The sequence below is a fragment of the Penicillium nucicola genome (assembly GCF_028828085.1).
Source record: "Penicillium nucicola strain IBT 29836 chromosome Unknown utg000014l, whole genome shotgun sequence".
Classification (NCBI taxonomy): domain Eukaryota; kingdom Fungi; phylum Ascomycota; class Eurotiomycetes; order Eurotiales; family Aspergillaceae; genus Penicillium; species Penicillium nucicola.
In genome coordinates this window covers 109,904-137,381 of record NW_026643138.1, presented here as the reverse complement: position 1 = coordinate 137,381, position 27,478 = coordinate 109,904, and the positions used below count along the sequence as shown (strand labels likewise).

Below are 27,478 nucleotides of genomic sequence, written 5' to 3'. Positions count from 1 at the left end.
CTATGGTTGACGTGTGTTTGGTAGGCGGTGATGGATGGTTCCTGGATTAAGAGTACGTCCAGGTTTTGGCTTTGGTGGTCGTTGATAAGCGCTTCCATCCTTGGTCCCGATTTCATGATGTTCAACTGTAGCACTTGTAGGTTCGTCTCTAACATTGACGGGGGTTGGAAGTTGCGGGGGTAGGGCACTGTCGATCACTAGTTGGGTGTTCGCCGCTGCAGTCGAGGCATCGGGCTCTGACCCCTGGGGGGCATCGTTGCCGTTCGTGTTGGCCCGCACAATGGCCGCACCGTGGTGTCTCCTTGCACGACCACGCCAAGTGTCCGAACCGCTGGCATCGAAAACATCTCTTTTTCTTGATCTCGCGGCGTTCTACACTACCAATGTATCTCTGGCCGACTAAGAGGCCATTGTTAAGGATGCAATCGGCTCCTTCCGTAGAATCGAACCATATCCCAAGTGATGCAAACTTTCCTAATGGCTTGTCCTTCCTCTTGAGCCATGCCACCTCTTCGATCCGGAAGCCCTGTCCCGATAGGTCGTTTTCTTCCGTGATTTTCTCAATAGCTCGGGCGTTTGCATTCTCCAAATCAAAGTCCTCTGTTGGGGTGCGGTGCACGACGACGCCGAACCGCGGTTTCACCAGTTTCGTACTATTTCCTAGTTCATTCAGCCATTCAGTGTTGTTGCGGGCCACTTCGGCCGACTCGGGGTCCTTGAATCGAATCACATAGCCCGTCTTGGTGGTGCCAATTCCAGCGACCTGCGCATCCTGGGTTGATGGGGCGTTCATTAGCGCGGTGCGGATGTGGGTATTAGCGGAATCTGTGGGGAGGTATCGGCCGAAGATGTTTCCATCGCTGTTATTGTTGTCCTCTGGGTCTACGAACGATCGCTGGGTGCTGATACGGACGCAGTTCTGGTCCTTGTTGGGGCGTTGGTGGGTCGGTGGGGGGAAGCACCGCTGCCGCTTGCCGCAACTGCGGCCCATGATCTGGACGGAGGTGTTGGTGGGTGGGTTTCGATTTGTGCTCGCAGAGCTCTAATTTCCTCGTGGAGCTTATCATTCTGATCACGAAGGACATTCTGGTCGTGTCTGACCTCCTCGATCTCGGTTTTAGTGGATTCGATGAGTGCGGTTTGGTGGTGTATGATTAATTTCAGGCTGTCGATGAGTTTCCACACTTCCCTGGTGGTAACGCGGCCCGTGCCATCCGATGGTGCGAAAGCATCACCGCTCCGTGTTCTCTTACGGGAGTGAGGAAGCGGCTCGGTCGGAACACGAGGCTGGAAGTCCTCAACTGAGAAGCTGGTGTTGGTTTCTTGGGTGTTTGTGGGAGGGGGCTCGGAGGCCCCCAAAGGTGGGTCCGCCATCGGTCCGGGGTTAGCTCCCGCTCGGTACACAACACAGCAAATTTTATATCGCAGTTAGAGTTCGAAGTAGAATTCCCCCCCCCTCTTCTCTTGATACAGTGAGTCGTGTCCGCCTGTCGGTACAGTAATATTCCGATTTTATGTTGTATATACCGCTCTATGCCTACAGTAGAGTTCGAAAACAGATTACCCCTCAGAGACACACGCTTTCTATCTCAGCGCCCCGCCGCGATCGCGCTAAGCCGAATTTAGTCGGGGCTGGCCCGCCACCTTTTGGTTAAATGTACTTCTGGTAGATTATTAATATTACGGTATTTGCAATTTCCAGCACTTGACAGACCGTTTTTGCCGACTGGATACTGTGCGAATGACTTGATCTAGCTACGCAGTCATGTGATGACGCAGCCCAAAAATTGCCCGCCCGATGGCAACTCAGTTTCCCCTACCAGACCTACTAAGGATATGAAACCTATCTCCAAAACATACTAAATATATGCTTACGTACACAAATATTCGCCATATTTGCCCCTATCACTGCTCCAACGGAGCCCACGTAAAGTGTTCTTGTGATGTCGCGAACCAACACGATCCTTGATCTCCCTACCGAGATACTACAAATTATAGCTTATTATCTCGATGCGGATGCGCCCAATCTCATCTGGCTGCGAAGTTCGTGTCAAATTCTCCGCAGCTCAATACCGCCTCCTACCCATGCGAAATTGATAGAATGGGAAACCGCTGGGTTCGGACTTCAGAACGACTTGTACGCTTGTCGGGATTGTCTTAGACTGCGACCAAAGGCAAAATTCGGAGATAAGATGACAAAAAAGGAAAAGGCCAAATGGGGATTCGATGTGATGAATCGATGGTGCGTGGAATGTGGTATCAAACCGCTCCCAGGCACCAATCGATACACGGCCGGTAACCACATTCAAATTTCGGGGGAACATTATGTTATCTGCCTTCAATGTCGACATTTCGGGGCAGGAGCTTCAGAAGACGGCAAGCCATTGTCGGTTTGCCAAGACTGTCAGCATGTTACGAAGACAAGAGAGGAACGTAGGGCGGCTGATCGAGCACGGCAAGAACGGGATCGGTTGCGCGCTGAACAGACTGAGCGGAGAGCCCGAAGACGTGCGATCTATGGTTCAGATTCCGACAGAGATGACATTGTTCCACCGAGTCCTACATTCAGTGAGGAGCAGATGGATATGATCCAACTTGAAGCCAACAGCCCTGGGGCTGGGTCTGACTGAACTACGGGTGGATGAAAGAATGGATGGATATATGATTAGTTTAACCCGACCGGACGAATGATGAGATCGTACGTACTGTACTGCATGGCAACTTGCTGGAAAGTGTATATACCGTAATATTGATGATCTACCAAAAGTATATTTAACCAAAAGGTGGCGGGCCAGCCCCGACTAAATTCGGCTTAGCGCGATCGCGGCGGGGCGCTGAGATAGAAAGCGTGTGTCTCTGAGGGGTAATCTGTTTTCGAATTCTACTGTATCTGATCTAGACTCGAAGGAGTGCATAGCAGTCTGTCTCTCAGAATTTGAAGACCTACGGGGATAGCCGATAGCCTTGTGGCGTGGGTGGTTGTTCCGCCTGATGGTATGGATGTCTACTGCAGTAGATGCTGTCTCCATACTCTAACTGAACTCCGTGATCGATACGAGGCGATACCAAGACCTGAAGATTATGCAGGACAAATACTTGCACATCCAGCGAGGCATACGGTCACCATCTCAACCTTGATGGGCCCTACAAATCGTTCATGAAGCTTGTACCCGAATGCGACCGCTGAGAATCCAAGGTATACGAGCGTGGAACCCAAATGCGGGTTCAGTCACGCTCCGTCAACGCATGGACATCGGAATATCTGACCATCAAGTTCTAGAGGGAGAGCATATGACTGCTCATCCCGTTCGGAAAGCTCACATTTTGCTCTACGTAGCGGCCATGAAATTCTCAAGGCTGTGGGGACAGAGCGCGTTCTTTGTGAGAGGCGTTGCAGCGAATATTCTGGTTCAGCTTTAACGCGCCCTCGAGCCAGGGGGCGGGGTCCCCCAGAGACCCCCGTTATGGGGGTCGGCGAGGCAATTCCCAATTGCCGGGGGTGCCCCCAAGGCGACGGGCAAGACTTCCCTGCCAGCCCGTCGATTGTGACATCTCTCAAACAGCCCCTCCATCAGTTCTCCTCATCCTTCTATCATTGGAATCCGGGTCTTATTCCCCTAACGAATTTGCATGGTGCATATGTTCCCGGCCCGTGATGCACCTCCCGCTCTGCGTTGATATCCCGTGGCCCACCGTGTTATGTGATCCTAGTGCGTGTAACGCTTGGACGCTTTCCTCTCTCTTGTATGCTACACGGGAAGTACTATCGCCTTCCTCCCTCAGTACGACGAGCTGTCGTTGATGGTGGTGGCTTTGACTTACGTCAAGGCTCTCCTTCGTGTCAACCACTAAGGGATACTTTGATTCCTTATGCCAGCCCTCTTCGCCAGAGTACGGCCTCCCATTGTTGACAAAACAAAAAGGTCTGGTGCTGAAATTGAAATTGAGTCCACTTTTCTGACCAGTGTCAAGCAAATGTGAACGGGCGGTGCGACAAACTAGTCCATGGGTCAGCGCATCTTGCCCGTCGCCTTGGAGGGCACCCCCGGCAATTGGGAATTGCCTCGCCGACCCCCGTAAAGGGGGTCTCTGGGGGACCCCGCCCCCCGGCTCGAGGGCGCTTTGGAACGGAATCAGAGCATGCGCTTTTGTGCCTTCCAGATAGGACAAGGCCTTTCTGTACATCAAAATCAAACCTACATGACATACATGGTTCGTACAAGACTAAACGGCTAGGGACCCGCATCCTCGCAGCGGCGTGGGGACCAGAACCCAAATCAAAACTCTTGGCCTCACGTGTCACAGTCCGACTATGAGCTTGACTGGCATGGCCAATCGCGTGATACGCAGATCATGTAGGTCGTCTTCAAACGCTCGTGCAGGAACCGGCGCTGCGTCATTTATCGGGCATCAGAGCTTCATCGCCGGCAGAGCGCGTAGCAGGTTGGTAAATCGGATCTTCAGGTATTATTTCACTTGATCATAGTATATTGATGAAGGCAATCTCTGCGACTACTGAAGAGGCTGATTGACTTCGCACATGTCATATATGCGTAGTCTTAGCAAGACATCATGATATATATCCGCGTCTGCCCTTAGCTCCTTACTAGTAGCCCATCCATCATAGAAGGACGCCCAGAAGATATACTGTATATGAGAGCGGCCTACGAAGTCGGATTTCTCAGCCTGTACGAGGCGTGGGCTACGAACCTGGAGTCTTTGTTACTCCAGAGCCAATGAGAGACGCAATGACGACCAGAGGAAACGAGTCCGCAATGTTGCGGCCTGCCGCCACCGCAATTCTAGCGACCTCGAGGCCCCTTTGGCACACAGGAACGATTTAAAAACCATCCGACGATAACGGTTACAACCTCTCATGCCGTCACCCCAAGGGGAGTTCACAGAGCCTCTCAGAGGCGCGGATCGAAGTCGAGCAGGACACCTGTGGGGTAGAATTGGATTTGTGGGATTAGGGCTAAGGTGTATCGCCATCGGCTGCTGGCTCCCTACCCCGAATCGGAGGATACTTTGGTTAGTGGATGGAAAGATTATACGCTGCAGGCCTGGGTGTATAAAGAGACCATCTGCAAGACATGGTCGGCCTAGAGAACGAGAGGATACTAGGTATCAGGAAGCAAGAAATCACGCCAACTTGTGGACTGAGGTGTACTATGGCAACGATGGCTAGGAAGAAGGTTGGCGCGTCACCATCGGCTGCCGACTAGAGATCCTTACAACACTGTCAGTATAGCCCGAGAGGACGGATGCGCATGTCGGTTCACAAGAAGCAGGAAGGTTGTTATGCCGTGACCCCAAGGGGACTTAACAGAGCTGCAACTTGGCCTAAAGGGTGGGCTTAAGGAGCAAACGGGTATATGAGTGTGGGGGAAGGTTTTTGGTCCTGCTGGAACCCCAAAGGCTAAGATGTTGAAGGCAAGAGGATCTACGGACATCTAGGAATAAGAGTACTAGTGAGCTGGATAAGGAGCTGGGAAAGCATGGGGGGAAATTGCCCATCTCTCCGTTGTATTGGCTTAAAAGAACAGACTAGATCTTAGTATACCAATGCAATATTATATCTGCAATGTAGCAGAAACGGACCAATGCGATTGCGGACAAGCGAGAGAGACCGTGGAGCACTTCCTCTTCCGATGTCGGAAGTGGACTGCCCACCGGACGAAAATGTTACAATGCACCCAGATTCACCGCGGAAATATTTCCTTCTTCCTAGGAGGGAGACAGCCTTCTGATGATCAGAAGTGGACGCCAAACCTAGAGGCAGTACGGGCCTCTATACGTTTCGCCATTGCGACAGGCCGACTCGAGGCCACTTAAACATATCGACCAACACAACTCCCACACCCCCTCTTTCGACCCTACTCACCCATCACCTCGTGCTACAAACGGTAGACGCGCTTCAACTGCCGAAGATAGGATGTTGAAAACTTGGAGAAGCGCCTTCAAGTCAGCCTACTAACAAACTACTAACCCACGAGAATCCGCTGCGATACGAGCATCTGAGACGACATACTCTGAATGCAATCATGTATGGGCTCTGATGAGACACAGTACTGTATATATTATGACATGTATAGTAGATCAGCGATAGTTGCCCTTTCGGCTTAGCCGCCGGGCGTTAATGAATTGTTTGTTTGTTTGTTTGTACACTGCACCTGCGCCTGTGGAGTAGAAATCAGGGGACTTTGGAAATGAAGGCCCGGGTGCTTGTCCGAATTTAGGCCTGTTGAGGCGATGCATTTGTTTAGCTACTGTTATCTAAGTTTTGTTGATAGCTCCCAGAATATGTGAAGCTCTCAAGGCTAGCGAAGATACAGAGTAACTGGTGTGTAATTTCTCGACTCTGAATAATTGCTTTCCTAGTAACCATGCCATAGATCTGGGGGTTGAAGATGATCCTAGGAAGTAAGGATCTCGCGACGTAGAATGTGAAATTTGGACCGATACTCGGTCCAAATTTCACAAAGATGAAATGAGGGCAACAAGTGTGGGCAGAAAGAAGAGGCCGTTAATTGGGCAACATAGGGCGGACATAGTTGGGCAACATGCTGTAGAGCGGTGCAAAGACACCGATAAACATGAGGGTCAACAGGCAAGTAAACTTGCAACCGGTGAACAATCGGTTGTCTCATAAAATGAACGTGTACAGTAAACAGACTCAATGATTTTCTTGTCAGACAGTGAAAGAAGTAGGGTGTTTATTGAATGTGATTGGCCAGACTACAGACTCCACCCCAAGTCACGCGCATTCCCTAATACCTAGGCACCCCCCCCCCCCCGTAAGTCCCAGTCCATTGCAAGAATTTATTTCAACCTTCTAGCTATATGTTGTTAGTGAAGTCCGTGACCTGCCCAATTTGAACCCATATCTCTCAGGCCTGGAATTATGGTCTGTTACGTAGTGGACCAATCATATTTTCCGTACTGACCAATAGACGCATTATAAGTTATTGAATCTCATAACATATTGTTCATCTTTCACGAGAGCTGGTCATTGATGATACGGGCTTATTTTAATACTGTATATAAAAAACGCATTGTCACGACGGTAAATCATACAGGTGATGAATCGGCCACATCTGCCACCTCGATTCTTAGGATCATCAGAACGATAAGTAGCCGTTACTGACTTCAGACACTACTGCGTGTACTGTAGCGAATCCTTGCGCGTGAAGGATTAATCCACTCTGGAACCTCAGCTTTGGAACCTCAGCTCATCGGGCTTTACGCTCAGTAACTTGAACTATCAAGAAAAGGGGGAAAGAAAAACAATCAATGGTTGCTTTATGTCGCTGACTGAAAAGGCCAAGCAAATCATCAAATGCAAAGCTTCTAGTCTAGTGGAAGTACCGCCTTCGTCCTAAGTTTCATTTACTAAATATTATTCCGGTGTGTCTTTATCAACAAACTTCAGATCCCGATCAGTCACTAGTTTTGGGGCTGGATAGTAGGAGTTCTAGACAAGTTAGTCGGCTTTTCGTGAGGGACAGTTGGAAGCATACCAATTGCGAGCCAAGAAAAGCCCAGAATCCCGAAGAATCCGCTGATAAGATGAAAACTTCGCCGGATTCCCGAAGGCGTATGCCGACACAGACATCAGCATCGCACATCTTGCTATATTCGGCCGCTTTTCTCATAAGGCTTGATTTTCGACGGCCTTGTTTTTGGCGCTTAGACTTTCTGACAGATTTAGATCGAATGGGCGGGGAAGGAAGTGTGGAAGCCATATGAAGAGACTCGTCCCTGTGAGAAAAGACTAAATGAAACTGGGGCAGTAAATAATCGCAGGTATAGACCAAGTGACACCAAAGGATTCTGAAGGCTACAGACAGGTATTTGTACAGAAACAAGGGCTCTCTCATGTTTATGGATTTACTCGTTGAAAAGGAGTGCTGCGCTCCAGAAACCGTGGTCTTTAGAGTTCGTGGTCAATTAGGACGTTAAACAGTCCTCCGGCAGGTGAGGAGTTCACGGCAGGCAACAAATCTTGCGTTCAAACCCACGACCAAAGGTAGTCGAGGAATTCGTGCTCAAGAAACTGCGGTCTTGAGAGTACATGACTAGCAAAAATCCGAATTGGTCATTCCAGCAGGTGATCAACGTAAAGTGCGCCAGGCGATTCATTATTACGTCTATTTCGACGCCTGATGCCGAGGGACGCATCAAGTCGAGGCCTGTTTACTATATAACAGAGAATTATGATCTTGAGGGTCAATAATAATTAAATAGTAAATGGCTGCTTGGGGAAGTTCGGTCATTTGTACAGCGTGATGGATGATAACATGTAACGGCATTTGGCAATTGACTCAACGACCCTTTCCACGCCAAATATCAACAGAATGACCGGATTATTACAGTATCGACTAGACAATGATTAAAGGAAGTATGAGGGTCAACGGGCGAGAAATTGGTAGTCGGTGATTATACGGTTGTCTATGGTCGAAGACAATAAATGAACGGATTTAATTCTCGCTAGACACAGGGAAAGAAGTAGGGTGTTCATTGAATATTACTGGTCAGACAACAGTCTCCACTCCAAATGACGCGCATTTCCTTATACCCAGCCACCTCCCCCCCCCCCTTCAGTGTGGTGCAAGAATTTATTTCCCCTGCTACCCAAGTGTTCGTGAGGCATCCACTCTTATGCCATATTCTCAAGGCCTCACCTTCCTGTCCTGATTAGCATGTTGCTATTCATGTTGAGGGAATGAGAATACATTATGTCCCTCTCCGATCAGTGTCTTTGCACCATTTTTTGCGCATTTACCTGACCCTTTCCAGCTGTTACTCCCGGCATTTTTATTTGCATTTTCAATTTTGATGGCCCATGCTAGATCCACTTTCAATCTCGCGAGTGAGACCTCACGTTCCTAGGATCACATTCGATCCCAGGTTGACAACAGATAATTTTCAGCTACCTCATTTCAAGAGTAGGGGTCGCTTGGAAGGCAGGAAATAAGAGTTTTCTTCCGAGAGGGCTTAGCTTATAGAAGAATCCTCTTGAGAGGGAATCAGTCACAGTAGGACCTGCTGGAGAGCACAGGTGACACAGAAGGCCACACGTCATATGAACTGGCTCTTCGTACTACTTAGCTTCTAGCCCAATCATCCTAGGCCCAGACGAGCCTTGAGATAGTCTAGAGGTTACCATGGGTTGCGGCCGGCGGTTTAGCCGGACGCTGGGTCCCGTGGCATCACGTGTTGAATGATTGGATGTAAAGAAAGCCTCGCACTGGAACGTCACCCTCAACGCGTCCAAAAACAGCCAGTCGAAATGTCGTCTGAAATCGAAAGACTACGGCGCTTTCTAGCAGATGCTGAACAGCAGTTCTCTTCCTCTCAACAGCAATCTTCAAAACCCAACCTCCCTACGTTTCTTGATGGCCTCCACAAGCATCTTTTCCTCAACCTTGGAGTCTAGCCGGACGAGACACAGTGAACGCCTGGTGATCCTGCGAGTGCGGCCAACAAGCTTCGCCCCCGCAAGCTTAGAGCTTGGGGCTCTTTTGCCAGCGAGCAAGGCTTAGGGTTGCTGCAGACATAGGCTTCATACATATAAACCAAAATCGAATGAACTGCGCATGAATAAAGCCTTGACTGGCCAGAATCATGAACGTAAATACGAAAAGCATTCGTCTAGGCGCCATGGCAAACGCCGCCGCAGGTCATCATCGACATCAGAGAGGTCGCGGTGGAGCGGCATAATCAGTTCCTGAAAAAAGACGCAAGAGAAAGACCCCTGGTCCTGTACACCGACGAGAGCGGGATTGATGGAAGGATTGAAGCAGCAGCAATCGTCGACCTAGAGAATCAACATGCCCACTGCCAAATGGGAGATGATACACGTCCACCGTATCGAAATTGCACTGGAGATGATTTCAGCAAGCACAGAGCCGTGGGCTAAGCAGGCGAATAATGGGGTGGTCATCTTTGTAGGCAGCTAAACAGCGCTGAAGGCGCTCAGGCGACCACGCTCGAGACAGGTCTATCTAGCAGGATGCCACGACCTGATCCAGCAGCTTGCAGGAATGGGTGTCCGCATAGAACCCCGATGGATTCCTGCGCACCAAGGGGTCATTGGCAACGAGATTGTAGACCAACATGCAAAAGAAGCAGCCCAAGAACCGGAAGGCCCACAGAACCCACTTAACAGAGGTATATGTCTCGCAGCCGCAGTAAAACAGCGAATTCGCAGCGGTGTAGGTGTTTAGCCAGTAGCTCGTTTTATTATTCTCCTGAATATTCAGACAGAGCCCGTTTCTGGAACAAACTTCCCCCTATCCGCAACACTGGGCGGGATTCCCATATACCGAGCATGGAATTTGACCGTTGTCTGGGGTCCATCTGAATTGTAGCATTTGACCATTGCATTAGTCTTCCGCAGTGATCATTGAACTCTCTCATGATCTTCTGTGTTCCTCACAAGGATGTCTTACAGCACCATTCTTATGAACTGTGTACAAAAAATTCATTGCTGGGCATACTTCTTCTAGTACCAGTTGCAAAACAGAAACGTTGGAAATATTGTCTCCTCGATCATATCGTACAACCTCCTCACAACTGGCTGAAGGATGGAGGGATGCGGAGGTATGGTAGTATCTCGGTAAATTAGAAGACCTGATTCTTCATAGGGGAGTAAATAAAATTCTTGCGAGGCACCAGAAAGTACAAATGTCGATATGAGGCCTTGCCAAAGCTGGAGAAGTAGATCTACCTCGGGGCGCCCGAGAGAACCGTATGACAGGCTGCCGAGTTGAACATGAACAGTGGCATTGGTTTCTCCGTACATTTTCGCATATTCCAGGAAATCCAATATCTCAACGCTGTGGTTGTGGTTTAGAAAAACACGAAGTTCATCGAGAGTATATGGCGGCGAGGCTGTGCGGTTGAGGACTTCCCTTAGTATTGGGAGCTTCGATGCTGTCTTGAGGTTCATGACTCGTCGATAGATAGTGTGGACACAGGAGTGAGATCATATAATTAATTTAGAAGTCGCTCCGCTCCTTTTCTCTCTGTCCAGCAAGGTACCATGCATAGCTGGAGCAACAAGACAGATAAATGGGCTCGCATTCTTTCTGTCATGCTCCCTGCAAAACCAATCGTCATTGACTCCCAGTACCAACACACTCTTGACTGACTTTCTGGCTTAATCTTTCAGGCTGATCCACTTCCAGTATATTATTCATCATAAAATCCTCACGTGCGTTATATGAAATGGACAGCATGATTACACAATTTTGAAGGTTGACTTACTGTGCAAAAGCACCACCTTTACTAAGCTTTAAAATATCACACAGTTAGCAATTGTGATCTTAGTCCAACCCAATCGCTAGATTTTATGGTACACGTATATGCAGGTGCAAAATTTTCATCGCCTTCCCATAGCTGTTTTAGACAATGTGAACCCTGGAAAAGTGAGGATGTAATGGTGTCAAAGTTCGGGAATGGCTGGATGATATCATATCCAGTTACTGTCCAGGGTTGTTAAGCTGTACCTGTCTACATGCTTCCCGAAATCATCTCCGTCACCATGTTAATTTACGCCAATTTCTGGTAATACATCACGTCTAAGATCGAACTCAAACCCGAACCCAAAATAAACCTAAACCTAAACTTGATCTTGCTGTCGAAATCTGGGCCTGACCAGGTAGAAAACATCCTGTTCGAGCTCTGATATACCAAGTAGGCCAGTTGTTTGAGGGATATCAACAATTGGACTGAGAGAAGTTCCCAAGATGGGAGAACTTGATATAAGATCGAGTAGACTGTAGAAGTCAGGAGAAGTCTGCCATTGTGTCTGGTCGCGATGTTTTCAATGGTGTGTGGCTGGGCTGAGCGACTGATCACTGTAAGAGGAAACGTGGTGGTATCATGGAGAGTAAGAGTAGCTGATAGCTGGAGAATGGTAAGCCACAGAATGATCTGCAATGCTCGACAATTCAAGATGGTTGTCTTCAATATATCAACTTTCAGATGAGTTGGTAGAGAAACACTTCGGAAATGATAGATGCAGGGAGGGAAAGAGGTACAGTAGGACCGTCAAAATCTTTGTAGTGCAGACTCACCCACAAGGGTTGTGATACTGTAGCACTAAGTGGGTCGGTCTACTATTCTCCGGAGATACAGTTAATTCCGTAAATTACACTCAGACAAGTTTGATATGAAGTTCACCTATTCCTTTTTGAAAGTTCATCTATTCGATATAAATCTGATCGTGAAATCAGTGGTTACAAGTTCGTCGGGTGGGCAAATTCGTATGATACTGATTAGACCGCGCCAAGAGAACCATACACATCAAAACCTGTATTTTTATTACGCGGAGGCCAAAATGGTACCGAGAAACTAAAGCCATCTGGGAAGCTCAAAGCTGACACTCGCAAGAAGCAACCATGAGAAACACAACAATGTAAAACTATCTGGTTTTCTGCCTTTCTCACGCAGATATACCGGTAATTTCAATGTCAAAAATAACGTAAGATTACTAAATCTTTGGATGAAGGATAACATTCAGTAAATTTCTACTTCATTACGATTGAGTTTTGCTGTCAGCAGGGATAGTGATGTCACTGACTTCGCACATTCGGCCCTAAAAGCTGACACCCAGAATTGGCCAAGCCGTAGTGGACCAGCAAAATCCAATTCCGATACGCTTCTACGATGACTTCGCTCAAATTCGCCCACCTAGGTTTTAGACTAAGTCCCCAACTGGTTACGAAAATCCTTATTTTTTTTCATTTATGTCATGATCGGACTTATACAGCTCGTGCGAAGGTGAAAATTCTGGTAATTCCGAGTATCAGACGGAGTTAAAAGTTTAGTTTGATCGAAATCAGCGACTATTAGAGCACCCCAAAATCAGCTTTTACATCCTCTTGTCACTCAGAAACGTTGTTGTCTAATTCAACTTCTTTGATTTGTGTTTCTGATCTCGTTATTTCGACAAACTTCTCCATTGGCATTATGTCCAGCCGGTACGCGAAAGTTCATGAAAACCCTCAGGGCCCAGGAGATGCCCGACCAACGGCACAGCAGGTTATTCATGACGAGGATCTGGAAGGCAAGTGGGCTGTTCGGTCAGTCTTGATTACTGGTGCATCCTCTGGAATTGGTGTCGAATCTGCCAAAGCGCTTTTCACCACGGGCGCAACACTGTACCTCACGGCACGAAACCTGGATAAGGCAAAGAATGCCCTGGGGGAATTGACATCCTCCCCGCGTGTGCACCTTTTGGAATTGGATCTGGAGTCCTTTGAAAGTGTGCGCGCCTGTGCTAGCCAACTCCTCTCCATGACCAAGACTCTTGATGTTTTCATCGCCAACGCCGGTGTCATGGCAACGCCAGAAGGGCGCACCAAGGATGGCTTCGAAACCCAGCTCGGGACCAATTACCTCGCTCATTTTCTGCTATTCCTTCTCTTACGCTCAGCTCTATTAGCTGCTGCCGCTTCTCCTCGACCCAATTCCCGAGTCATTTTCTTGTCATCTATTGCCCATCGATACTCGGAAGTTGTCTTTGATAACCCTAATTTGGACGGTGCTTACGAAAAGTGGAAGGCGTATGGACAAAGCAAAACCGCTTTACTTTGGGTAGCTAATGAGGTTGACCGCCGCTACGCCTCTCACGGTCTGCGTGCTTTCAGTGTTCAACCCGGTGGCATTCAGACCGGGCTGCTGCAACATATGTCAGACGAAGAAAAGACTGGACTTTCCTCTGATCCGACTCTGGGACCTCAATTCAAGAGTCCCCCTCAAGGCGCTGCTACCTCTGTATGGGCGGCAACCTCTAAGCATCTAGAAGGGATGGGCGGAAAATACCTGGAAGACGTCCAGATTGCGAAGGCGTACGACCCCAGTGAGGGGCAGTGGGCACCGGGCTACTTCCCTCACGCCTATAGCCCAGAAAAGGAGAAGCAACTTTGGGAGATGTCATTACAAATGGTTGGAATTGAGGAATAATGGCCTTTGAGCCTTTGTTTCGGTCTGCACGGGCATGGCTCGAAAAGAATTTTCGCCTTCACATTTACGTGACAGCATCGCACCATCACCGTAATACCTTCCACTTTTGACCGCCTGTATTCAGATTATAAGGATAAAAAGATAGATATATTGCAAAACGAATTTTCTTTATTCTGGCTCTCGCTGTGGCAAAACTTTCACACCTAATCTGCCGTAGTCGCTGTTCCCTGTAGCTCTAACTGGTTCTCACACACTAGGGCTGTCTTAAGTCTTTGCTGGTTTCCTGAGAAGCGGAACAAAACTGAAACAATGCGGCCAAGTGACATGATATTCATGGAAATGACTACCATAAAAAAGGTCTGGGTACAATAATACAGCCACTGGCTGAGAAGACACGTCTCAGTATCCAACAGACGCATCTTGCAGACTCTGTTCGGGGATCCTTCGGAATCGGCGGTAGCTGCAGATCATATTAAGGTCCACGCTAATTGCTGACATCCACATCCATACATTGTTTCGCCTGGGTCACATGGCTTTTCGTATATTACCGTCCGTTATGACGAAAACCAACCCCACCTTATCGTGTAGGCTGGACGAACGAATGGTGACTACAACCCCCTCGGCGAAACCGCGGGTCTACTTGCATTACCATTCAACGTTTAACATTGATTACCAATATTGGCGAATCTGTAACCTGATAAGGAGTAGTGGCGGTAGCCGCTGAAAGATAAATAGCCCATCCTGCACAGGTCATCATTTAGTGTCTATGATCACCACTGGTTGGACATCCAATACTCACCTCTTTTACAAATACGCAAGGTTATTGTCTGAGGAACGATATAGTGAACCATGGAAAAGCACCATGGAAACAATGTCGCTGCCCAGGGTCAGGATCTTCCACACCAACTTCCATGCCAGATCGAACTGAAACGGCTAGATCACTGGGTCGGAGTTACAGACCCAGTGGAGCGAAGGAGACTACAGAATAGGCTTAATCAACGTAATCATAGTCAGCACTCCCTGCCTTCCCTGAATTGACTGTTTCCCGTAAAGCTTACATAAAAAGCAGGACGCCGCCAAAGAGGAAATCCTCCCAAGCCCGACTCGGGTCGATTACTTTACAAGCAGCAAGCAGCAATACCGGTCGAGACAATTGACTTTTCAAGTCTAGTCGATTGCAAACTCATCGGAATTTCGGCGAAAAATTGTGAGCCTATCATCTCCTGGTTAGAATATCGGGTTCATCGCCAGTTCGCCCTAGGGTCTCCTCGTTCTGAACTTCTGTTCGGATTGACTCGGCTGAACGTTATTCGAGCACTTCATGCCAATATATATGCCCTTGGGTATGTACCAACCCAGATGGACGATGAAGCAGAATCAATTTTCAGCATACCTGGCCCGAAGCCCATTGAAATCAACGAAGCTGCGCTGCCCCCGGCTTTGCGACCCACTGAGATTCAGCGCTCAATTCCTCACCATCCTTGGCTTGATTTGATTCCTATTTCCAAGATGCGTGATAATTTAATATTGGCGGGGAATTTGATCGATGATGTTAAACTTTGTCATGATATATGTGGTCATGTTGCATCAAGAGTAGGTACTAAACGCTCAGCTGAAGCAAATGGGGAGACTGGTCTCATTGTCTGGAAGGATCCTTGGGATCCGAGTGGGTGGGAAGTTACAGAAACTTTTCTTCAAAATTGGAGCTGGATCCTGCGAGACTGCTGGGATTTGGTTCAATCGACTAATGCCTGGAGAAAAAAAAGGGGGAGAGACCCTTATGGTGCTAGAATGGATATTGGTATAATAAAGTAATTTGCAGTCAATTTATGCTTCATGATCCTACCTCGACACTTTATAGACTAGATACCCTTCAATAGATCAGCTTAAAGGAGCCTGAGTTTAAAACATAATATCTGAGAATTTCTAGGAATAATCTGTGCTTTTCGAGATGTCCTCCAACGCGCAGAAGTTCTCGCGAAGCTGGTCAACTTTCAGCTGGGCAGTGTCGTAAGCTTTGTTGCCCAAAACCAACCTTAGATATTGCTTTCTGTTATGAGCCATTCCTTCTCCCATGACGACTTCATAAATCCTTTCCGCCGCCTTTCTCGGATCACCTGGCTGAGTCCCGTGCTCTGCCTGTAGATACTGCATGGTTTTCTCGACTGCTGTTCCCATGTAAGGCTCGCTGGGCGACTGGTAGGATACAGCCCCGTGGCCCAAAAAGTTGGTTCGAAAAGCGCCGGGCTCTACAAGGAGAACTCTGATACCAAAGGATGACAACTCAAGTGAAGCTGATGTTGACAGTAGTTCCTTAGCGTGAGTCTCGCATGATTGGTAGCATAGCCTTTGTGACTTTGATGACACCAACACGTTGGTTTCAAACTCTGCTTTCACGGTAATTTCACTAAAGCAAGTAAGTTAGGTTATTTACCCAAGAAATAAAGGATGAAGGACGGAAACGTCTTACTCGACATTTTCAAGTGCGCTTAAAACCGCGAAGCCTGCGTTGTTGACAAGAACATCGAGGCGACCATAAATTGCCTGGGCTTTCTCAACCGTCTTCTTGATGACCTCCTCAGAACTGGTCACGTCAAGCTCCAACCAGTGCAAGTCTCGCAATCTCTTCTACCAGCTCTGGAGTTTTCGAAGGATTACGGGAGGACGCAATCACCCTATGTCCATGGGCTAGCACTGTACGAGCGATCGAAATTCCAAAACCAGCCGAGCAGCCAGTGATAAGCCAAACATGAGAAGTAGAAGCCATGTGTTGATGTTGATCTCAAATGAAAATCTGGGCAAATTTATTCAACAGTTCGATAAACGAGTGGCCTTTTGTACTACTTACATGGTTTCAGTGGATCTTGATAAAGGCTGACTTCTTTTTGAGCCATCTCGGTGTTAACACAGTACCGGAGATACCACGGCTTTTACTGTTGTAACGGGCCTGTATGTATGTAACATATCTTATTAGTGACCCGCGCACACTCATGACCAGCGCACCCGAAAATACCATATCAAAAGCGATAAATTAAAATTCTATATCTCAACGTGGCTAGTTGGTCCTGACAAGTTAGGCGCCCTTCTCGGCCCTTGAATTACTAGCACCTAGAATACTAGTGACTTTTGTATTTTTACTCTCTTCTTCGTTCCTTCGATTCTGTAACATTGGCCCAAGCATCAAAAGACCGGACGGGAATGCAGTGCAGTACTCGCTTTTAAAACAGGTAATTTACAGTGAGAGAGGACTGGGCACCCAATGTGGTATGGCATTTGGCTGGATTTGGATACAAAAAAATGGGCTAGAGATGGGAGAGAAAGTAAGACTAAGTTTGTGGGATGATGACACCTGCAGCAATAGTGGGGGAGCAGGGTATCAAAATTTGCCGGTTTCAGACAAACTTTTCGCTGGTGTACCCCCACCCTTATGTCCGGCAAATTCCTCCTTTTGACTCTCTGAGTAAAGTCCGAAATTTCCCGCTGGGTGGATATTATGATGACAGGTCCAGCACGATGAGGTATGGCTGATATGAACCAAACTTGAGCTTATTCTTTCCGGTGCTTGCTGCTTCGAAGTAAACGAGGATGGATAAGGCGGATCCAAATTTTGACGATATAAATACACCATGATACCCCTAAGTTTTTCATTTCACTTAGAAAACTTCTTCTATTTATTCGGACTACACGATGGCATCTTCTGATAAAGTTGGTTACGTGAGGTATGTCCCGCATATTAGCAAAACACCTATCCATGCATACACTAGCTCACTCCTTTATAGACTAGGCAATTCCGGCCTCAAGGTCTCTCAAATAGTCCTCGGTTGCATGACTTACGGTGACACCGCCTGGCAGCCATGGTTGTTGGACGAGGCGAAGGCACTTCCTCTCATCAAGTATGCATACGATCGCGGTATCAACACTTGGGATGTTGCGGACACATACTCGAATGGTACCTCCGAAGAGATTCTTCGCAAAGCAATGACAAAGTATGACATTCCTCGTTCTCGCGTTGTGATCATGTCGAAATGTTTCCACTACGTTGACGAATCACGCGGGCCTTTGAGTGCAGGCACCTTTGGAATCAACGACGGTGACCAGGTCAACCGCGTTGGCCTCTCCAGAAAACACATTTTGGATGCAGTCGACCGTAGCGTTGAACGGTTGGGCACGTACATCGACGTTCTGCAGATTCATCGATTGGACCGGGAGACTCCAATGGAGGAGATCATGAAGGCACTGAATGACGTCATCGAAAGTGGCAAAGTGCGGTATATCGGTGCAAGCTCGGTATGACTTTTATTAAAATCTAACCCTTCAAGAGAAGTCCAGCGCAACTAACAACATATGTATCTCAGATGTCCGCATGGGAATTCCAGATGCTACAAAGCATAGCTGAAAAGCACGGCTGGCATAAGTTTATCTCTATGCAAGGGTTCTACAACCTCCTATACCGGGAGGAAGAGCGGGAAATGTTCCCCTATTGCCAGGCTACGAACGTTGGACTACTTCCTTGGTCGCCTCTCGCGGCTGGTGTCTTGGCTCATTCCTGGACTGACCGCTCCGACAAGCGTGAAGAACAAGATGTGTTCTTGAAGGCACTTTTCCGCAACGGGGAGGACCAGACTGCCAAGGTCATTGTAGGCCGTGTTGAAAAATTGGCGGCCCAAAAGGGGGTTAGCATGGCGCAAGTGGCCACTGCTTGGGTGTTGTCTAAGCGTGGAACAGCCCCGATCTTGGGTCTGGATTCAGTGGAGCGGATTGACCAGGCTGTGGATGCCTTGAAAATTTCCTTGACTGAAGCCGAAATTAAGTATCTCGAGGAACCATATGTGCCAAAGCAGGCTATGACATTCTGAGATCTTATTTCCTTCGCTGTGTCTGCTAGGCTACGGGCTGCTTTGAGAAAAGACAGGGATCTCCGGAATCACCAACAGGCAGCAGTCTCTCCGAAGAACACCTTGTTGTGAGTTAGAATCAAATAGACAGACAGGGTGATAGCGGTGGGAGTCTGTCCAGTCCAGCTGCGCATACGAGGTTCGTTATGCCCTGCTTTGTGGTCCCAGTGTCATAAACCTTCTATCAAATTGCCTTTTTAATCATATGAACAAGTATGAGCAAAGTTTTCCCACAGTATGATGATAATGACTAGAGTCCGTATTTCCGCATCGCCGTGTTCAATGTCAAGCTGTAACTATCTACAGATACAAGGGTTTTACTTTTTGGCTTTCCTCCCCCGTTCTGCACTTATTGATTGAAAGGACAACTACAATATTGCAACCAGAGTAAATAAGTAAATGCACTAGACCTCGTCGATCTGATATCAGTTCACTTGAGCGTGATCTTTTTCACGGGTGCAGTCAAAGAAAGAACGTTTCCTTAATTCATGCGGTTTTTATATGTCTGTCCTGATAGAATAAAGAGGTAACCATGACAGTATTCTGATACCAACATCCACATCATCATTTTCAATAAACCGGTCACGCTCCTGTTGACGGCTTGTTGATTCCTAGAGGCGTAAGTGGCGCTCCTTGGGCTATAGCGTAGCCTTTTAAAAGTGACTCGATGGCGCAGGTTTGTGCGCAGGATTGTTGAAGGTGTTTGTTGAGGGCATTTCACGAAGTCGAAAGGGACTATGATCACTCTAGGATCCCAAAGTATGCTTTCAGGGGCTCTGCAGCTCCTGGATCTGGATGGTTTATTCCCAGAGCCATTTAGATATTCAGCCAGGAACATAGAGTAATGGTCTCAGGAGCAGATCTCGTCTTCCTGGAACCTATAATAGCCCCAGGAGCTAAAGTGTATGGGATCAGCTCCTGCAGATGACATCGAGTCCGAGAGTCCATTATATTGATTTTCAAAGTCAAAATGATAAGCACAAGAGTGTGTTAGTCTGCTGCCAACTTTGAGAGGTGTGTTTTCCGCCAACAGTCTCCGTTCACACGTGACGCAACTCTAAGATGTATCTGTCTGTTTCATCGCGCTGTTCGGTACTGTAGGATATAGAAGCATTTCGTAACGTGGTTGTTAGATTACAGACTAGTACGGGCATAGCCAATCGAGTACTTCAGGGTGTGGTTTTCTATACTATGGAAGTGCAAAATGGATGGGGGATCAGCTTAGTAAGCTTGTTAAGTCCCTTACGATCGTCAGGTTGGATATTCTTCGGGCGCGCTAAACATTGCGGCTCCCTTTGGTCGACAGAACAGCCTGCCAGCACAGCTCAGCTCAGCGGTTAGTCATTTCGTCATACGCGAAGCAGTTTGCAGCCTTTGATTACGATGTAATGGTAAGGTCGGTTGCGTTTTACTCTATTCTTGAGTCGAAAAATCAAAATTGCATTTTCTGTTAAGTTTATTCCAAAAATCAACCACAGGTATGATGCCCGTTGCTGATCACAATTCCGTCACAATTCCGAGCGTCCAATCAAGCATTACCGGATATGATTGAGACCCATTTTGCTGAAAGCCCCGTAACATACTTCGCTGATCTCACCTACCGAGTCGAAGTCAGTCGGGCCGAACGACGGAGCGGTGCAGTAGACGTGGCTCGTGGTGGATGGGCCCCTGATAGTCTGGCGGAGCGACGGAGACCACTTCGCTCGATTGCTGCCGGCAATCCCTCCGACCGCTGACGCGACTGACTCTGAGGATCGTTCGCTGAAAACACTCTGACGGCTGCAAGTCCTCCATTGGGTGACGATTGGCTGGCCGTGTTGACAAAATGTGTTTCGGCATTAGAAGAAGGGGCTGGTAAAGGGCGAATCAAGGCGTCCACAGCTCCTTCGTTTCGACTGTAGTCATCAGCATCCTGGTCGTCGCAGAAACAAGATCATCCACACTTACCACACACAGCATGACGTGCCGAAGCCCGTATCTCGCTTGTCCAACCACTCTTCCGCGCAGGATAGATGAGAACGCGTTTGGCATTGTGGACAACACAAGATCACGGACTCGTTCGCATGTTCTTCATCCTCGGCCAGGCAGAACGCACAGTGGATACTGTCGACCTCGTCGCTCGGGGTGAGACTCTGGAGCGTCAATTCTTGGAGACCAGCCCAGATATTAGCGACCGACGCTAGAATAGCCGGTTGGGCCGGCGAAACGCGCCATGGAACACTGTTCCTCTGCAGCATCGTGGAAGTCACAAATGGATTGAATGACTGCACTGGCTCGGGGTTGGTTGACAGCCGCACCGGCGGGCCTTGTCTGAGGCCGTTTGGAGGTGACCGGTCAGTGATGCCTGATTCAGGGAGTCGCCTGGAGGCTGACGATGTCTGACGCTGGTTCGGATGTACAATAACTGATGGAGAGGCCATTCTGGAGCCATGTGGCACTTGCGCCTGGTTGCGGACGGCTGCTTCATACCACCGCTGACCAAGTTGCTCGGCCTGGCGTTGTCGATGCCATCTCACACAGAGGAACTCTTTGGCAACATCGCAGAGCTTCGATTGCAAATTTGACAGGTCAAACGGCTCTCTGGCGAGAGTGGTCAACTTTTGATGCCCTATCTTGGCGTCTTCAACTTTGATCGAGTTCTTGCACGGCTCGCCTTTTTTCGTCATGCCGCAACAGGAGCCGGGACCACTGTGAGGGATCCCGCAGGCAGAAAATGGGTTCCAAGGCATGGTAGACATTGCGGTGGTCTTCAAAGGGACAAAATGCTTCGAATTGTTGGTGGTGTTGGGCAATCTCTGCAGCGTCCCCTCGTCAGCTTATATACCATCTCCGTAGGCTCTTGCCATGCATGTCTGCGTGGCTGCTGGCATGCAACGCCTTCCTTGAAACAGTCGATACGGCGAGAAATGCATTCGCATGCAGTATGCGTCGGTAAATGGCCGATCAGTAGCCTGCGAGAAGGCATATCATTCCAGGTCACTGCTGCGCAAATCAACTGCACTTGTGGCTGTAGACCGCGGTGACCATGCATTGGCACAAGGAGTGGCTACGGCGGTAGGCAGCATAGTCGACAAATGCTGAGTTAAATTCTGGGTTGCCAATGGAAATTCGAAGTGCGTGATAGGTTGTGATTTATTTTTATGGCGCTAGATGCGAGGAGTGGGTACGTAGATAGATTCGGGCTCCCGGGGCCATTGACACTGCCAGGAACACATTTGGCGTTCCCGGGAGCTAGACTCCAGATTCTCTAACACCACCTGAACATTGTTGTCAAGGCTTTGATGCTGCCGTGTGGTTGCTACACACCTCTCGGCGGAGTGAGAGGCTACACTCCTAGGTGAGAGTAAAGGTCGGTATAAAGAGGCCTGCTATATCCAGTGTTCGAGTCTCTCCCTACACCCTCCTCTGCATTTCCTATGCTTCCCAGCTTGAATCTGTCCAATCATGGTCTGTCTCAATTGACTCTTCCTGGGTCTACTGATAAGCTAACACATTACAGCCAAACATCAGAGACCTGCCCAACGAGCTTTTGCTGTGGATTGTGTCGCATTTGGATGGCACTGCATTATTCTCGCTCGCAAATTCATGCACAGACCTAAATTTCAGACTGCAGCCCAGCATCTGGAAGTACAATGCCAAATTTCAGAACAGCAATCTGTTGCATCTGGCCACCAAGGACGACAATGTTCACCTTTTCAAGGCTTTGCTCCAATATAACGCCAACATCAATGCATTCTACCGCGGCAAAACTTCTTTGATGCGGGCGCTCCAGTACTCTTCCGCTGCTGTGCGTGACTTCCTACTCAATCGGCAAGACCTAGACATCAACATTCAAAACCACGCACGGGAGAACGCCTTGTCGTATGCTCTCCAATACGGAACCTTTTCCATCGTCAAGCGCGTTCTAGAACAACCCAATGCTAGAGTGGACGTCAAGCACAAACACGGCCGAACGGCGCTCCACCTAGCAGTCTTGGCAGGCAGAATAGGGGTCGTGCATTTGCTACTTTCGAGTGGCAGCGACCCTGATATACGGGACGATTCAGGCCATTCACCATGGGACTGGGCATGTCGCTTCAATCGGCCCGTGATGGAACTGATATTTTCAAACGATCCGCAGTCTGAGGCATATCTTGGTACACAATCATCACAAGATGCTGAGCTACCTCTTCACCAAGCAGTGTCCTATGGGTCGGTAGGAGCTGTCAAACAGCTTTTCAGACACAAGGGTCTGAATTTGGAACTCCAGGACCGGAAAGGCTATACGCCGCTCCACCTTGCCATTCAAAGCAGACGCCTGGAGATGGTCAATATACTCCTCAGTCACCCCCGTGCCAACGTGAACTGCAAAGACAAGAATGGCAATACGCCACTGTGGCTGTCGACTTACTTGTCATGCCACGAGATAACCGACAGGCTGTTGGCGGAGAAAGACATCAACGTGAATTTTGTTGGCGGCCGCGGAAGATTCGAGACGCCGTCTACGTCTCTCCATCACGCGGCAATCAGATTGGACACCGTACTCCTACAACGGCTACTTGCAATACCGGGGATCGCTCTGAATCTCTGCGTTGCAGGCCAGACTCCAATTTCCGTGGCCGCATATCACGGACTTCTGAACACGGTTTCTTGTCTATTGAGTGCGGCAAATGTAGAGATCAATGGAACGGGCTCCATAGATCCACCGATTTGTCAAGTGGTTGCACACGGTCATCTCGATGTGGTACGAGTCTTCGTACAGCAAGGTTGCACGTCTAAACATCAATGAAAGCACGATTGCAGCTCACGACACTGCTCTCTGCTTGGCCGCCCGTGTTGGCAACTGGGAGTTAGTCCGGGTACTCCTAGCCCATGATCAAATTGATGTCAATCTCAGAAATTCGCGAACCGAGGATCCATTGATGTTGCCGGTCAAGGGGGAACATTTTTCGGTTGTTGAATCCATTTTGGCCAATCCCGGACTGAATGACTTTAGTTTGAAGAGATCTCTGGTTTTGGCAAGCAATGAATACGTCCAAAAAGCCATTCGAAGCAGAATGGTTAAACACAAGACTGGTCAGACATTGTTGAAGCGGTCTCCGAAAATGTTTGGCGGTCTGTCGGACCCGGAGACTCTGCTTTAGGCACTGTGGCCCCCACTTTGCAATGCGGGACGGTAGGTCAATCGACACCTCTCCGCTGGCTACATTGTCCACGGTTGCCAGGTCAGTAATTTGATTGTGATATTTTCGGTTGATTGGGAAGAATCTCATGATGTGCGGGAATATCCGCGGATACAGTCTATTCTATGACCTTATATAAACGCTTAGAAGATATAATCCGCTTTCCATGCAGCAAATTACTTTCAATTTCAACGTCGTCGTATTTTCTTATGTTGAGGCCATATAATATCAGACAAGCAAGAATATACAATCCTTCACTCTTCTCTTGCCACGTTTGACGGCCCTGTTGGATTTAGACTAGCAGGGTGATTCCAGTCATCGAGTACCCTAATCAGTCGATCCCGGGATGATTGCAGGGCCTGCTCAAAGAAGCGCAGCCGGGATACCTGCTTGTCGTGGCGGAGCTGAAGACTATCTCTCTTTTCTTTCAGTTGCCTACCATCCTCCTTCAAGATCCGATTGCTCAGCTCTAGCTTCTGGCTGTCGATATGCTTGGACACGCACGACTCCCACAGGCGTCGATAGATACCGACCAGTCGAGCTGCGGGAAAGGCGGACTTCGTGTTGTCGCGTTCAAGGTCTGCTATCACCTTCAGAATAGGCTGAAATGGCTCGGTAGCCAAAGCATGTCTTACTTCTTCTTCTTGTTGCGAGAGAGAGCGCTGCCATGGTCAGCAAAGAAATTCGGAGTTGAGTTGTTCCACTTACCGTTGGTGCATGATCAGAAGCGTCAAGTGAATTAAGTCTTTCGGAAACGATTGGCAATGCGGTGAGCTGCTCTTCTTGCTCTCTTTCCTGGTCTGGTGTGCTAGTCGGGGCATCCATTTTTCCATTAGAGGAAGTCGAATGTGGGACGAATAGCTCGTTCATCAATCCATGATTTCTTTTATAGACCGGAGATACAGACTTGGCATTCTATTTGATAAAAGTGCTGGTAATCAAGCCTCGTTGTGTTGGTTGATGAGTGTATCTCATATATAGTTGATCACCAAGGATGAACTGTCCGAGACATAAATATTCAATCGCATCATTATTTTCACATTCGTGGAGGACTCAGAAATCTTGAACACAGACAGATAGAATCCAACACATTGAACAAAAGCCGTAAAAATTCAAAATATGTCAACAGTAGTCACCAGTCCAGAAGTTGATTCAAGCCAAGAAGAAGGGTAGGTTTCAAGGGGTGCGCTCGCGCGACCGCGGACTGTAGTTTCAACAGTGAGCCAACATTTTTAACTGACTCAACTTCACTGTTTTTCAACATGACCAGCATTTTTGCTCGACGGGCATCTCAAATAGGGCTGAAGATGTCGCTGCAGACAGTTGCGGTATTAAAACCTGCCTCACTTAGTATACGCATCGCGCCCTTCAACGTTTGCTTCCCAGTAGAGCACTTACGCGACTGGAGCTGAGGAGCCTTTAAATACGTCCTCCTCCCCCCAGCAATTTGTTCTGCAATACTTTTCCTCGGCTTCCAGAGTCGAGCGGCCTTTCGCTTTGAGGCACCAGATAAGTTTCTTTCTCTGACCTTACTAGAAATTCACTATACTGACATCTATAGTTACATTGTGGTCCTCCAAAGAAGTGCGAATGAGAATGTGATTCCCACCAAGTTCACTTTGCTACTGTACCCATGGCAGCCGACCACTGTCCGGTGAATACATCGATGTAAAAGAGCGGTTAGACCGGTAAGTCCCAGCACGATACTGTCCAAATTCAGCTGACCCCATAGATGATCGAAAATATTACTATGTGCATTCGCCCAAATTACACCAGCCAGGGTGCCCCTCCCCGTGTCTTATGCAGACCATGTGAGTCATGCAGTGTCCCGCCGATCAAAAGCTAATGATGGACAGGAAACCGTGATACTGTAACACTCCAACTTGACTCCGAAGTAGCACTCCGTCAGTGCTCCACGAAGGGTCATTACTTACGCAAAATTCTGGCTCTCTCACTACAAACTATGCAGTGTGTCCTGCATGAGATACCGCCAACCAAGGTCGCACGCGAAGAACATGATGCATAAATTCTAGACGTTCGTCGTCCACGATGAGGTGAGTGGAATATTGCGCCGCTTGCCGTGTCAAGTCTGATGTGTTGTGCCACAGACACGAAAATTACTGACATTATCATGACATTGTAGCAGCCCATCATCAACTGCGGAAGCTCTTGTCGCGAGAAAAGCTATTCCCGCCAAGTCGGATAAAACTGTGGGCCGACGCACTCCATCGCGTCTCCACCCACCACCTCGCACACGACGCAGTGTCTCTACAAGGAGTCCTCCAATACGATTGTACAATCATAACACAGATAGGTTCGTCGCCCGCGGTTTCTGTCTTGCGAACTTACCCTGCGCACCTGGTGTGGCTTCCTCGAACAACTGGAGGGTGAGGAACCTGGATACAACATGGCATATTGATGACAGTGTTGCAAGAGTGACATGGTGGTCTCGCTGGTAGGCTGATATGACTACGATCCTAATTGTCAGACTGTCGAATACCATCGATGATCGGGGAAGTATTCATCAACAACGTAAAGGACATTGCCTTGTCCAACTGAATCAACACTGGCTGACTCTGATCTCATTACAGGGAACCCTCGGATTCCCATGAGTCGAATGCGAAGCGAGGAAATTGCGTGTCTGTTCGGCCTTGTTGGTACTATTGCATGGCCTGTGCCTTCTCCAAGACTATTGCTAGCTTCAACGGGTCGCCACCTCGACCTTCGAGTCGATTAATCCATCGATCAGTTGGTATGCCTATCTGACCTAGATCCGAAGAAGTGCATAGCAGTCTGTCTCTTGGAATTTGAAGACCTACAGGGATAGCCGATAGCCTTGTGGCGTGGGATTTTGTTCCGCCTGATGGTATGGATGTCTACTGCAGTAGATGCTATCTCCATACCCCGACTGAACTGCGTGATCGAGACGAGGCGATACCAAGACCGTAAGGAGATTATGCAGGACAAATACTTGCACATCCAGCGAGGCATACGGTCACCATCTCAACATTAATGGGCCCTGCAAACTCGTCCGTGAAGCCGCTCGTCCTGAATGTGACCACTAAGAATTCAAGTCATACGAGCGTGGAGCCCAAGTGCGGGTTCAGTCAAGCTCCGTCGACGCATGGACTTCGGAATATCCGACCCTCAAGTTCGAGAGGGAGAGCATATGAGTGCTCATCCCGTTCGGAAAGCTCACATTTTGCCCTATGGAGCGGCCATAAAACTCTCAAGGCTGTGGGACAGACCCCGTTCTTTGTGAGAGGCGTTGCAGCGAATATTCTGGTTCAGCTTTAACGCGCCCTCGAGCCGGGAGGCGGGGTCCCCCAGAGACCCCCTTTATGGGGGTCGGCGAGGCAAATTCCAATTGCCGGGGGTGCCCCCCAAGGCGACGGGCAAGACTTCTACCCCAGCCCTTTGATTGCCACATCTCTCAAATCGCCACCT

The 27,478-nt window shown here is 48.5% G+C and overlaps 6 protein-coding genes across 6 annotated transcripts; 4 read left to right on the top strand and 2 right to left on the bottom strand.

Moving 5' to 3' along the window:
- Positions 1–1,943: 1,943 nt before the first annotated feature.
- N7511_011412 (uncharacterized protein) lies at positions 1,944–2,630 on the top strand (the record flags this gene model as incomplete). The annotated part of the gene is made up of 1 exon (XM_057133789.1): positions 1,944–2,630. The coding sequence occupies one exon, from the start codon at positions 1,944–1,946 to the stop codon at positions 2,628–2,630; it is 687 nt and encodes a 228-aa protein (XP_056978459.1).
- A 4,769-nt stretch (positions 2,631–7,399) lies between these two features.
- On the bottom strand, positions 7,400–7,628 carry N7511_011411 (uncharacterized protein; the record flags this gene model as incomplete). The annotated part of the gene is made up of 2 exons (XM_057133788.1): positions 7,400–7,474; positions 7,521–7,628. The coding sequence occupies 2 exons, from the start codon at positions 7,626–7,628 to the stop codon at positions 7,400–7,402; spliced, it is 183 nt and encodes a 60-aa protein (XP_056978458.1).
- A 2,205-nt stretch (positions 7,629–9,833) lies between these two features.
- Positions 9,834–10,229, top strand: N7511_011410 (uncharacterized protein; the record flags this gene model as incomplete). Its single annotated transcript, XM_057133787.1, has 2 exons — positions 9,834–9,950; positions 9,975–10,229. 2 exons carry the CDS (start codon positions 9,834–9,836, stop codon positions 10,227–10,229), a joined length of 372 nt encoding a protein of 123 aa, XP_056978457.1.
- Positions 10,230–12,978: 2,749 nt separating this feature from the next.
- On the top strand, positions 12,979–13,974 carry N7511_011409 (short-chain dehydrogenase; the record flags this gene model as incomplete). The annotated part of the gene is made up of 1 exon (XM_057133786.1): positions 12,979–13,974. The coding sequence occupies one exon, from the start codon at positions 12,979–12,981 to the stop codon at positions 13,972–13,974; it is 996 nt and encodes a 331-aa protein (XP_056978456.1).
- Positions 13,975–15,900: 1,926 nt separating this feature from the next.
- Positions 15,901–16,741, bottom strand: N7511_011408 (short chain oxidoreductase/dehydrogenase; the record flags this gene model as incomplete). Its single annotated transcript, XM_057133785.1, has 3 exons — positions 15,901–16,381; positions 16,445–16,539; positions 16,580–16,741. The coding sequence occupies 3 exons, from the start codon at positions 16,739–16,741 to the stop codon at positions 15,901–15,903; spliced, it is 738 nt and encodes a 245-aa protein (XP_056978455.1).
- A 920-nt stretch (positions 16,742–17,661) lies between these two features.
- N7511_011407 (aldo/keto reductase) lies at positions 17,662–18,830 on the top strand (the record flags this gene model as incomplete). The annotated part of the gene is made up of 3 exons (XM_057133784.1): positions 17,662–17,693; positions 17,754–18,261; positions 18,330–18,830. The coding sequence occupies 3 exons, from the start codon at positions 17,662–17,664 to the stop codon at positions 18,828–18,830; spliced, it is 1,041 nt and encodes a 346-aa protein (XP_056978454.1).
- Positions 18,831–27,478: the final 8,648 nt, after the last annotated feature.